Source organism: Myxine glutinosa, chromosome 1 (assembly GCF_964187855.1).
Source record: "Myxine glutinosa chromosome 1, kmMyxGlut1.1, whole genome shotgun sequence".
Taxonomy (NCBI): Eukaryota; Metazoa; Chordata; class Myxini; order Myxiniformes; family Myxinidae; genus Myxine; species Myxine glutinosa.
In genome coordinates this window covers 161,957,713-161,971,286 of record NC_136261.1, presented here as the reverse complement: position 1 = coordinate 161,971,286, position 13,574 = coordinate 161,957,713, and the positions used below count along the sequence as shown (strand labels likewise).

At 47.1% G+C, this 13,574-nt stretch overlaps 1 protein-coding gene across 3 annotated transcripts in view; it reads right to left on the bottom strand.

Moving 5' to 3' along the window:
• Positions 1-13,574, bottom strand: part of PITRM1 (pitrilysin metallopeptidase 1) — a 94,515-nt gene that overhangs the window by 42,268 nt on the left and 38,673 nt on the right. For all 3 annotated transcript variants that reach the window (XM_068121474.2, XM_068121481.2, XM_068121487.2), the window contains 4 exons: positions 8,702-8,828; positions 7,053-7,141; positions 394-522; positions 96-209 (listed from right to left, as the gene is read on the bottom strand). In XM_068121474.2, the coding sequence (XP_067977575.2) occupies positions 96-209; positions 394-522; positions 7,053-7,141; positions 8,702-8,828 (459 nt within the window). The remainder of the gene's footprint in view (positions 1-95; positions 210-393; positions 523-7,052; positions 7,142-8,701; positions 8,829-13,574) is intronic.

The window sequence follows — 13,574 nt, the reverse complement described above, 5'->3', positions numbered from 1 at the left end:
TCTCATGGCGACTAAGTAAAAAAAAAAAAATCGGGCAAACGTCGAATGGACACTGCATGGAATAGTATGCTGTAAAAGTGCCACATAAAACGTACTCGACCACCTGGGCGATGACCTGGTCTATGAGATCCACAACCGTTGCACTGTCATCCTCCCCTAGACCCTGCAGTCCGACGGAAAAAACCCCATCTTTCGTATTGCCTTCGTATCTGTGGATTAAAAAGAATTGCTGGAATACAAAACCATTTGAGAAATCAAGAAGTGCATAACATTTAAAGTTGAGGGAGATGAGGAGGAGGATGAGGAAATGGTGAGAGCAGGAGGATAAAGATGGACACTAACAGAGAGAACAAAGAAAAATAAGAATCAAAAGCGAAAGTGCAAAACACTAACCCAATCGTGGGTGTGAAGTCGCTGCCAATCTGCGCCTCGATGAGGGCCTGGTAGAATGGCGCATTGGGACCAGAGACGAGCAAAGAGCCAAGAAGAGACAGGGTAAATGATTCAAAACTGTCCGTGATCCTGGAATAGCAAGGACGGTAAGCAAAATTGGCCCAGGTATAAAGTGGGATGAAGAAAATAAGCTGCAGAACCTCAAGCACATTATACTCAGAATCAAAATTTAACACTGAAGGAGCTGTGGCTCCCACGTCGATCGGAAGAATGGACGCGACAAAAAGCTTGAATTCATCTCTGCTGCTTTAATCGAATCAAACACTCAGGCACTCTGGGAAAACCGTTTAACCGTCAGCAATATATATCTATACCGCCAGGGGGTTGGCCCAGGCCCGGCGCCAGGGGGCGTGGCCCAGCGTCCTGGCTGCGGCCTGGCAAGTTGAGGGCGAGCCTGCCCGGGCATGCCCGGGCAAGCCCGGGCGTCCCGGACGAGGCCTGGCAAGTTGAGCGCGGGCCTGCCCGGGCGTCCTGGACGAGCCCGGCGTGGTGATCGCTCCGCGTCCTTGATAGGTGCAAGGCGATTGTGTAACCCCAGCGGCAGCCGCTACACACGTCCCCCCAGAATCGACTTGCACCGGCAGGGTCAACTTGAGGGGGGGGTGGTAGGCCGTAGTACGGTGGAGCTGGACCCCCAGGTTGCGGGCGACCGCGCCCCACAGCTCGGAGGTGAACTGTGGTCCGCGGTCTGACGAGATCGCGGACGCAATCGCGGACGTCCCGACGAAGGCCGTGCCAGACGAAACGCGCCGACACCAGCTTCTGGGAAGCTTTCCGGCCCGGGAGGGAAAGGCCGTGGAGGGAGGCGAAGATGCGGCGGTGCCAGGTGACGGGCACGATGGGGCGAGGCCGGCCTTGGGAGACGTCGCAGAGCAGGACAGTGTCCGCGCAGGGGATTGGGAGACGTCGCAGAGCAGGACAGTGTCCGCGCAGGGGATTGGGAGACGTCGCAGAGCAGGACAGTGTCCGCGCAGGGGATGTCGGCCAGGCGGAGGCCCGTGGCCGCCGCCCGGAGGGCTTGCACCGTGGTGTCGGTGGTTTGGCCCGCCGCCATAAGCGCAAAATCCACGCCCAGGTGGACCGCGTTCGCGCTGGCCCGGGAAAGACAGTCGGCCACGGCGTTGGTTCGCCGGCGACGTGCCCGATGTCCGTGGTAAACTCCGACACGGCGGAGAGGTGGCGCTGTTGGCGGGCCGACCATGGCTCCGTTGTCGGCGATGTGGAGGCCCAAAAAAAAATCAACGGCCGTCGTGCCAAAGTGGCATTTGGCCGGGTTGACGATGAGGCCGTGCACGCTGAGGCGCCCGAACAGTGTTCGGAGGTGGCGCCGTTGGCGGGCCGACCATGGCTCCGTTCTCGGCGATGTGGAGGCCCAAAAAAAAATCAACGGCCGTCGTGCCGAAGTGGCATTTGGCCGGGTTGACGATGAGGCCGTGCACGCTGAAGCGCCCGAACAGTGTTCGGAGGTGGAGGAGGTGCTCGGCCCGGGACGTGCTGGCGACGAGGATGTCGTCCCGGTAAACGAAAAGGAACGGCAGGTCACGCAGCACGCGCAGGAACGCCTGAGCCGCGTTCTTGAGACCAAACAGCATCCGCAAGAATTCGAATAAGCCGAACACGTCGGCCGCCCTGACAGGTACCTGGTGATATCCCCGTATGAGATCAATTTTTCGAAAAAATGACCCGTCCCGCCAGACGGGCGGAGAAGTCTCGGATATGCGGGATCGGGTACCTGTCGGGGGTGGTAGCGTCATATAGACGGCGGTAGTTCGGCCGTCGACCGCGCCGGGGGCTCGGGCGCCATGGATGGGGCATCGGACGGCGGCGGGTCCCATGTCGCCGCTGCGATGCGCTGTCCCGCGGCGGAGATCTTGTCGGCTTCCCTGGCAAGGGCCCGGGGATCTGTGATCGTCGTGCTTGCCAGGGCGAGGCGTACCGGGTTAGGCAGCTGACGGAGGAACAGCTCCCGGAACAGGAATGCCGGAGAGTGCTCGCCGAGCAGTGAAAGCATGTCGTCCATTCGCTCGGAAGGGCGCGTGTCGCCGAGCTCGGGCAAAGGCTCGGGCGCGGGCTCGGGCTCGGGCTCGGGCTCGAGCCGAGCTCGCCGTGTCCATGTCGATAGGTCACCAATGAAGGAGCTGTGGCTCCCACGTCGATCGGAAGAATGGACGCGACAAAAAGCTTGAATTCATCTCTGCTGCTTTAATCGAATCAAACACTCAGGCACTCTGGGAAAACCGTTTAACCGTCAGCAATATATATCTATACCGCCAGGGGGTTGGCCCAGGCCCGGCGCCAGGGGGCGTGGCCCAGCGTCCTGGCTGCGGCCTGGCAAGTTGAGGGCGAGCCTGCCCGGGCATGCCCGGGCAAGCCCGGGCGTCCCGGACGAGGCCTGGCAAGTTGAGCGCGGGCCTGCCCGGGCGTCCTGGACGAGCCCGGCGTGGTGATCGCTCCGCGTCCTTGATAGGTGCAAGGCGATTGTGTAACCCCAGCGGCAGCCGCTACAACACTACCATTATCAGGCTGCTTTTCTGTTTCTTCTTCTTCTTCTTTCTTTAACGGCCACAATTATTTCCACGACATTGCGGGGTTGGCCGGGGAAAGTGTTTGGCCCAAAGCTTTCAAGAACCTTCTGGCTAGGCCTGATGCTTGACTAAGTAGTTAGGGCCAGAATTTGGCTATGGCACCTGTGATAACTTGCCTACTCTTTGTGAAGGATATTTAACAAACTTCGCGAAGGAAGGACACTGGGATATTTAACGTTCACCAAATAATGCCAGCAGATGGGATGCCAGTTTAATGTGCATCCCATCAATGAATCACCCTGCCTGTGAAACACTGGGATGACAGTTTATAGAGAGCTTCGTAAGCGAACCTCTATGCCAATTGCATGTATATGTAGATCCATTCAAAATTTCACTTCCATTTCAAATTTCACAACAAAAAAAAAACAAAAAAAAAATTCCCCATTCCCTTGGGAACAAAATTTCATGTTGTCATTTGAAATGTCCCTTCCATGATCTGCCATCTTGCTCACGTGATCTTGTTTTGTTTGGTCTGTCACGACCGATAAATTATTTTCACCTGGTGATTAAAATCAATAAATTTCAATACAGTACTGTACAGAACGTATTTTGACTTCGAAACCGCTCATCATTTACGCCAGCTACACCGACTTCATTTAAGCTCGGTACAGCGATTTCAGTTTTCCGCCATCGACACCGACTTCAGTTTTCCGCCAGCTACACCGACTTCATTTAAGCCAGGTACACCGATTTCAGTATGTCCCTGCCAGTCGGACCTACGTACCTGGTCCAGTCGACTAGAAGTCTAGACTATATAATATTGTTACGGATCTCAGAGCACGGCACTCCCGTTAGCAAGGGGGGGTTAATCCCCTTGTCTTGTTAAGCTGGCCGTCTCCGGTCCTGGAACTATCCCGCTCCTTTGCGGGGTGAGATTGGCCAGGGCGATTGGTCAATGGTTTCCCAAATACCTTCACCAATCTCTCCGCAAAGCAGGGAGATGAGTCCCTGCTCGAACCGCGGATGTGATGGTAATTGCCGAGCGGTTTAGCAATCCACGATCCGAGCCGTTAACAAAAGGACTAAACCGGATTATAGCGGTTCCTATATCGTGCCACTGATATTCAATTGGGGACAGGACGAAAGCGATCGGATGAGAGGAACCAAAGAATAAGAAGGGTGAAGGAAGAACAAATATGATTTATTTACTGCACTACAAGAGGAAACGAAAGAAGGGAATATACAAGCAGAAGGAAATAAAAGGACATAGGGCAAGCTTATCTAAACAGTCTTAACTTATCACGACCCCAGGACAAACAGACAGACTCACACGGAATGGTAGCTGGTAGGGGAGGAAGGTCCAGGCAGATGGTTCCAGGCGATGGGATCCGTCCAGGCTCCGGGTCCGCGGGCGAAGAACGGCAGGCAGCTTCTCGTCTCGTTGGCGCGAGACCGGACCTTACATATGCGAGGGGCTGGAATGCGCGTACGTATAGCGTGCCGAACGCTCTCAAAACCAACGGCAGTTCGTATCAACCGATCATCCCAAGCGATCCCCCGCGCCTCCCCTCCCTTCCACCATTCCTCTCCCCTCACTGCTTATCACCCCCTTCCTCCCACCCTCCCCCTACTGCCTGCCACCCCTTCCTCCCCCCCCCCCACTGCCTAGCCACTCCTCACTCCCCCCCCACCCCACTGCCTAGCCACTCCTCACTCCCTCCTCCCTCCTCCCCACTGCCTAACCACGCCTCGCTCCCATCCCCCACTGCCTAACCACTCTTCACTCCTCCCACAATGAATGAATGATCGTTTTAAGGTCATTTTCCCCGCTAGAGCGGGGGTTAACCTTGCGGGCCCCATGACAATCATGGTTCCCTGTTTGAGGCAATGTTTTTATGGCCGGATGCCCTTCCTGACGCCAACCCTTGGTCACGCTCTTACGATGCGCAGGGATACTGTGTACCTATTCTAAATCGGGGTACACACCATGATCATTCATCCCAGCAAGCTGGTACTCAATTTGCCGACTTTGGAAGGATGACAGGCTGAGTCAACCCCCCTGGCGTTAATTCAGCGATCGACCGGGATTCGAACCCAGGATCCTAGGATCCCAAGCCGGCACCCTAACCGCTAAGCCAACACCAGGCCGGCTCCCACAATTGTTTGTTAATTGAAGGCAAGTTTATATCGTTATTAAACCAATTTAATGTATTACTTAATATATTTATCCACATCTAGTTTTAATATTTAGTTAATTTGAGCACCGAAATCTTGTGTTTGACCATAATAATAAAAAGGTCACATTTTTCCTTTGTTTCCATCGATTACAAAGGACCAAAATTGCATGTAATTGGTAAATGTCAAAATGCTTTAACTCTCTTAATATTAGACCTAGGACAATGACCTGGGTATCATTTTAATGGTATTTTCATGCTCTTTCCAATGGTACCAGTTGCAAAGGAGTTCCTTGTTTTTGAATTTTTATGTCACGTACCTAGTATATAGCCTACAATAGGTAAGTCCTGCATTCTATCCCAATCTATCCATTCAATAAAATTAATTTAAATTTTAATTCTAAGCCCCAAGATCAAACAAACTAGCCTAGCTAGGCCTAGGCCTACAGATGTTTGTGAGGGCTGCGTACTCGATCGGCTGACCATTGTCGACGAAGCTCACTCTACGCAATGCGTATTCATATTAGAGAGCTTCGTAAGTGAACCTCTATGCCAATTGCATGTACATGTAAATCCATTCAAAATTTCACTTTCATTTAAAATTTCACAAAAAAAAAAAATTCAAATTTTTCCGCATTCCCTTGGGAACAAAATTTCATGTTGTCATTTCAAATGTCCCTTCCATGATCCGCCATCTTGTCCCTTCCATGATCCGCCATCTTGCTCATGTGATCTTGCTTTGGTCTGACGCGACCAATAAATTATTTTCACTTGGTGATTAAAATCAATATATATATATATATATATATATATATATATATATATATATATATATATATATACATATATATATATATATGAATTCATTTCTTCATTTATTGTTCATTGTTCGGTTTTTCATAAAAGTATCTTGCTCACGTGATCTTGCTTTGGTCTGGCGCGACCGATAAACTATTTTCACCTGGTGATTAAAATCAATAAATTAGAATACAGTACTGTACAGAACGGATTTTGAATTCGAAGCCGCTCATCATTTACACCAGCTACACCGACTTCTTTTTTTCCACCAGCTACACCGGATTCAGTTTTCCGCCAGCTACACAGACTTCATTTAAGCCAGGTACACCGATTTCAGTACATACCTGCCAGTCGGACCTACGTACCTGGTCCAGTCGACTAGAAGTCTAGACTATATAGCCGACAGTAGGTAAGTCCTGCATTCTATCCCAATCTATCCATTCAATAAAATTAATTTTAATTTTAATTCTAAGCCCAAGATCAAACAACCTAGCCTCGCTAGGCCTGGGCCTACAGATGTTTGCGAGGGCTGCGTACTCGATCGACTGACCATTGTCGACGAAGCTCTCACTCTACGCAATGCGTATTCATATTAGCTGGGCCAGGATTCCAACCTATGCTCGACAGATAAAAGACGAGTGTGTGTTCCTCTAGGGTCTAGGCCATCCTGCCAACCTATGGCTGCTTCTCTACATTGCTGGCAAATTGTAACGATTTTGCAGTCGTTCTCACAAATGGCCACCAATAGTTTGATAACACCATTGCAGTCTGGAAGCTGATGGTTTAACAAGCATAACATCAAACTGACCTCAATTTGGAATATGGGATGCATCCCTGGTTTTAAAGTAGAAATAGGTTATCTGATGATCAACGAGAACAAGGATCAACTTTGATCTATTTTTCTTTTCTGTACAAATTTTTGTTTGTGAAAATACACACACACACACACACACACACACACACACACACACACACACACACACACACACACACACACACACACACACACACACACACACACACACACACACACACACACACACACACACACACACCAGAAGAGCAAGGGAAAAAAAAGTTGTCCGAGTGGATTGGTACTCACGGGGAAAGCAAGAAGCTTGCACATGCTGCTGCTTGTTTTGTCGGCTCAGGTGCGAGAGGGTCTGGAGGGCAAGTGATCTGAACGGAATGCTGCACCACAGAGACACATAGACAAATATAAACTTTGAGTTTAATCCTGTGCACCTGACTGTTTTTCCCTTTAAATTACAAGATAGATGATGGTGTCAAGTAATTTAATATTTTTTGCAAGAAAGTTACAAGAATTAAATCTCAAGTGTCTTCCAGACACACTTCCAAACACACTTCCAGACTTCCTGACTGCCTCAGGAAACATTAATCATCATACCATAATTCAAGGTGTGTATGTGGTTCGTTTGATTAGGCACTTCTGACACGCTGGTTGGAACGAGTTCAAAATTGGGAGTTGTACTTAGATGTGTATGGGATGGTTTTAGGGGTTATTAAAGAAAATCATACTCCTGGGAGTTCAAGCTGGATGGGGAAAGGGGCAGGAGGGCATCCAATCCCCATTATGTAAATGTGTATGGCCGAGCGCCTCTCAGTGGGTGAGGGCATTGCAAGTCACACTAAAATACACCAATTCTGTGTGAATAGTCTCATCCCTAAGGATGGGTAGTTTGCTGGCAAGAACAAAGCTTCATTCACAGGACATTCACATAAACCCCCGAATGCTATTTATTGTGTGCTGCAGTTCATTATCACTTAAAGTTTTATTTAATTGCCCATGGGCACAAAAGCCAAATTTTTGTATAATTCTTGTAAAAAATATGGTAATTGATAGTGTTTGGCTGAAAAGGATATTGAAAGTAAACTAGAACGGCACTTGGTAACGCATACCTCCATCAGGCTGAACAGTTTATATTTTGTATCCCACCGATAGGCAAGACCTGGATCTAGACATGAAACAAAATCTTATCGGCTTGTTCTTGTCACCGAACCAACTCATCCACTTAGGTTTGTCATAATCAGTCCACAACTTTTGAAATATCGTGCTACATATCATTTTGGCCCAATCTCTCAATAATGAAGAATCATAAAAATTAAAAAAACCTCTCGTATCTGGATTCGGATCTTCACCAAAATCAAATTGATTCATCCTTGTCACACCCAACCTGTCCACCAAGTTTCATCCGAATCCGTCAATAACTTTTTGAGATATCGTGCTATGTATCGGTTGTAGCCCAATCACTCAATGGTGAAGAATCACTGAAAAAATTCTCCGATCCAGATCTGGATCTTCACCAAAATCTATTCATTTCGTCGTTGTCACATATCCAACCTCTCCAACAAATTTCACCCAAATCCTTCTACAAGTTTTTGAGATATCCCATTCACAAACAGAGACAAACAAACAGGGATGAAAACATAACCTCCACCACTTTCGGTGGTGGAGGTAACAAAGGTGGATCTTGTGTTTTTTTTTTTTTTTTTTTTTTTTTTTTTACAAGGGACGCTCGTATTGTGTTCTCATCAAACCCATTGTTTACTCATGTCCTCATCTTACATGCAATTTATGTTCAAGATCCTTTCACTGTAAAGAAAGAAGGAATATTGCAACATAACGATCCAGAGAATGAAACTTGTACGTTTGGAGACCAAGGCCTAAAAAAAGCATTGCAAAAGAACTTTCACAGACAAAAATCAAAGCAGTAACAGAATCCTGCTCACAGGCTTGTTCCACCGGGGCTCAGCAGGTACACCGGGTGGTGATGAGGATCTTTGAAAGCGGCTTAGCACTTCCTCCTCAATTTGTTTTAGATGTCCATCGAGGGGCATGTCTCCATATGTAAGAAACCTGAAGACAAAATAAATTGGTTAAATCTAATTGTTTTTTGATAAGCATTCCTGGGAACAAAGAAAGAAAGCAAAGAACACAAATTTAAAAAAAATTATTGCTCGAATGAACGCAGTCATCCTAATCATCAAAATTTCTACTTGTACTCCATTATACAATATTCAAAAATCATTGCCTTGTTTACATTCCCAGAAGCAGTGCCTGCTGGACCTAACATGCTCGAGAATGTCGAATCAAAACAAACTCTTCATCGTAAATTTTAAATGCCCAGAGAATGAATATATGACATGAGCTACTCTTGACCACATGACATTGCTACCTCCATATTACACATGTGTCAGCACTCAAACACAATTGTGAAAATATAAAATTTCGCACAATGGAAGATCAGGAAAACCAGAGGACTCTTGACGATTGGAAAGGAAACCACATTTCCACATCCAACTTCCCAAGTTTTTGAAAACCCTGCTTCGTTCAGAAAAGCGACTTCACGATTAAAAGCTTACGCCTGGTTTGAATTTTTCTTTCCCCGTTTAGTTTGTCCATTATGTAAACATTATTTCATAAGCACAGATTTCTTCAGCGATGGAAAATGTTAGTGAAACAGCCATTTCTTAAACGTTTTCAAAGAAACGTTCTCTACTGGGGTTTCCTGTCATCATGGCTGCCAAATGCTGTTGCACACAAAATTAGTTTGGTGTCATTGAGCAAAGGCATACTTGGCCCAATCAACCAGCTCAACACAACGTTCAGTGACCATACGGCAAAGCCAAAACAGCTTACCGAAAGAAACTGTTTTTAGTGGTCATGATCATTAGGAAAAATAATCATTACAACAAAATGACGATGGAGCACAGATCTAAAATCGCAACACAATTCTGGATACTTTTACTTATAATACACGAGCAATAGGATCGGTTCCCAGTGATGGGAAAATCAAGCATATTCACCTGTCCCCATTGATGGGAAAAGTTTAAGTCAATTTATCAATTTAAATTATTTCATGGACTTTTAAAAGTTTAATTGTGTTGCACTCTTGGTTTCACTCAGAGCCAAAGCTCTGATCTACTTATACCACCCATCGCAAAATGGTGGTGCAACATCAGGTGGTGGAGGTTAGATTTGTCTAAAAACCGGGCAAAATATCCTGCTTCCGAAATAAAATTTGACATCGACATGATTCATGCCTGTTCTCCCCTCATTTCATAAGTGAATGTTGGGCTTTTTAAAAGCAGCGTGCAAATTTTTAAACGGGAGAAAGACGAACGCGGTTCACAATATACAATAGATGACTTCCCTTCCAAGGAACTTCAACACAGAAAGAGACCATTCGGGCCAATCAAGCCTGTGCAATGGTGAACAACCTATGACCGTTTTTGTATACAGAGCCAAGGCTCGTGGATGAGCGAGAACAATGAACATATCAGGACGCAATAGGACAAGAGGAGCAGTAGTGAGAGGGGAGGCGTTCCATAAACATCAGAGTTGAAGGACAAAATAGAGGGAGACTTGGACAAACAATGAGGTGGGGAGGAATGTGATGGACAGGATAGATACAGAAGAAAACTCTTCATTCTCCTCCCTCCTCGCCCTATCTCTCCCTCTCCGCTCTGAGTGTGAGGGGAATGGTAGGGGAGGGGAAGGGGAGGGTAAGGGGGGAGGTAGAGGAGGATAATGGGAGGAGGGTGGGGAAAGTAGGGAGTGGAAGGAGAAAGGGGAGGGGAAGGGAGGAGGAGGATGGGAGGTGGAGAATGTTGGGATGATGCGAGAGAGAGAGGAGTCTTTTTCCACCCTCCCGCGTGACACTCTAGCTTCTCCCCTTTCTCTCCGGACAACACTACACTCTCCGAGGCATTCTTAACTCCGCCTCCCTTCCCCCCCCCCCACCACCTGGCAGAGAAAACTCCTCCCTTCCCTCTCCAAAGCCATACCCAGCTCCAACTTGGGAGATTACACAGGAGGCTTTACACATGTTTCCTTCACTTTAAATCCCAGCTATTTAATACAACACAACTTCCTATGGTGTGTTGTATTAAATATGGTACACGTGTAAACAGAAAATCCTTAAGCTAAACCCTGTTTATTAAATCGTGATTGGCTAACAATTCATACATGGACCATACTACTCTATACAGGTCTACCTGTTCTAAGGTAATCTCTACCCCTTCCCCCTACAAACAAAATATTTACCAACAATTTCTTGTAAACATGAAAACTTGAGAGTTTTGTATGCAGAGCCAAAGATTTTTTTCCTTATCAAATTATTGCTTTAAATCAGATCTCCAAGGCCCGATTGGTTTATTGACTGTTCTTGTTTTGTTGTTGTTGCAAGAACGACAAATGTGTTTTGTGGCATGCTGAGTGTGTAAATAAAACGATCGTTGGTGTAAGTTGCGTAGCTGTTCTGCTCCATTGCCTCCTCCCTTTCATTCCTCCCTTCAACTTTTCCCTCTTCTTTCTTTCTTTCTCCATCTTCTGCTGGAGCCATCAAACTTCTGGGAGATTTTCTCCCGACTCCCCGACTTTCTCAAGCTCTGCTTTGGAAGCACCGACACTCCTTTTGATGAGGATGATGTATTGGATAGACTAGGCCACAAATATAATAATGTTTCATTGTGTTGTTGTTGCAGCAACCAAAGTAACCTTTCCAAAAATACGAAAGGCACCTACATATTACAAACACAAAATTGGTGGAATTTGTAACCAGTTACACCGACCCAATTAATTTCAATGCTTTCCTGTCCCTTTTCAATCAATACAAAAACAACAACAACATGCATTTTAAGGCCATTTTCCCTGCTAGAGCGGGGGTTAGCCTTGCGGCCCCATGACAATCTTCTCCATTTTGCCCTATTTTCTGCATCTCTGCTTGTTAACCCCCTTGCCCGCATTTCTTCTTTCACCATCTTTAGCCAAGTCTTTCTCGGTCTTCCCCGTCCTCTACTTCCTTCTGCATTCATTTCCATCACTCTTCTTAACCAGTCACTTTCATCCTTCCTCAACACATGACCAAACCATCTCAACCTGTTCCTCTTCACAGCATCAATCACAGGCTCTATTCCCATCATCTTTCGCAATTCATCATTTGTCTTCCTCTCTCTCAACGATACCCCGCACATCCACCAAACCATTCACATTTCCACCCTTTCCAACTTTCGTTGCTGCTCGACGTTCATTACCCATGTCTCGCTCTCATAAATCATAACACTTCTCACACATGCAGCATACACCTTTCCCTTCAGCTTCAACGACACTCCCCTCCACATCAGCACGCCACTCAGTTCCCAAAACTTCTTCCATGCACATCTCACTCCAGCAACCGTTGCCGAGTCTGATCCACCTTCTCCATTCAGAATGCCTCCGAGGTAGCAAAATGTTTTCACACCTTCCAGCTTCACGCCGTATCCAAGATGCAACTCAACATTTCTCCATCTGCAGCTCCCTCTGTGCACACCTTCCATTTGAATGTAGCTGCCACACTGGTTTAATGACCCTCTCAGACCACTACATTTTTGATGAACCCACTCAGCGCACATTGTACATTGAATGGAGTTCACTCCGACATCCTTCCTGCACACAGCACACGGCCACTTCCCAGTTATTTCCACCTCACCACATGCTTTACAACTTGCCATCACCTTCGTCTTTCCGATATTCACCTTCAGACCTTTTGTCTCCATACATTCCTTCCACTTGTTCATCTTTTCCTTCAGTCCATCCATACTTTCCGCAATCAACACCAGATCATCTGCATACAACAACTCCCACGGTAAACCCTCCTTTACGTTCTGAGCCAGCACCTCCATCACAGCTACAAATAGTAGTGGACTTAGTAACGACCCCTGATGCACTCCCACCTTCACCTCAAACTCACCACTGTTCCGGTCCTTCATCCTTACAGCTGTGCGCGCTCTTTTGTACATTGTCATCACGACTCTGATCAACCATTCCTCCACTCCTAACTTCCTCAATGCCCATGTCAATACTTTGCGTGGAACCCTATCGAATGCTTTCTCCAGATCAACAAACCCAAGAAACAACTTTTTCCTCTTCTCCATGTACTTCTCCTGCAACTGCCCCACAATAAAAAGCGTGTCTGTCGTTCCTCTTCCTGGCATAAATCCAAACTGCATTTCGTCGATCTTCACTTTCTTCCTTATCCTCCTCTCCAACACCCTTTCCAATACCTTCATTCCATGCTCCAATAACTTTATCGCTCGGTACGAGCCACACTCCAGAGGGTCACCTTTCCCCTTGTATAGAGGGACAAGGGTACTCAGTTCCCAATCCACTGGAATGCGGCCTTCTTTCACGATGTCAGCCCTCCCGGTTTTCTACTCTTCATTGCTTTTATCGCTTCCTCAACTTCCTTCTAAGTTATCTTCTATGCCGGTCCTAAAACTGGGTTACTCTCTATGTTGCCATCCCATTCATTCTCTGTATTCAACAGCATTTCCATATATCTTTTCCATCTTCCTTTAATTCCATCTGGGTCCACAACGATTTGTCCTACTTCATCCTTCAAGCAACTCACCCCCATCACATCACACCTCTCTTTCGCTATCTGCTTTGCAATCGTGAATACCGCTCTCTGACCCTCTTCCGAATCAAAGCGTTCTCCGAACATTTTCCGAGATGCCTCCTGCGCCTTTGCTACCTCTTTCTTTGCAGCCTTCTTGGCTGCCTTATAACTTTCATGCTCTGCTTTTTCTGCTCCCGTACCCTTCGCCTTCTGCCACTCCTTGA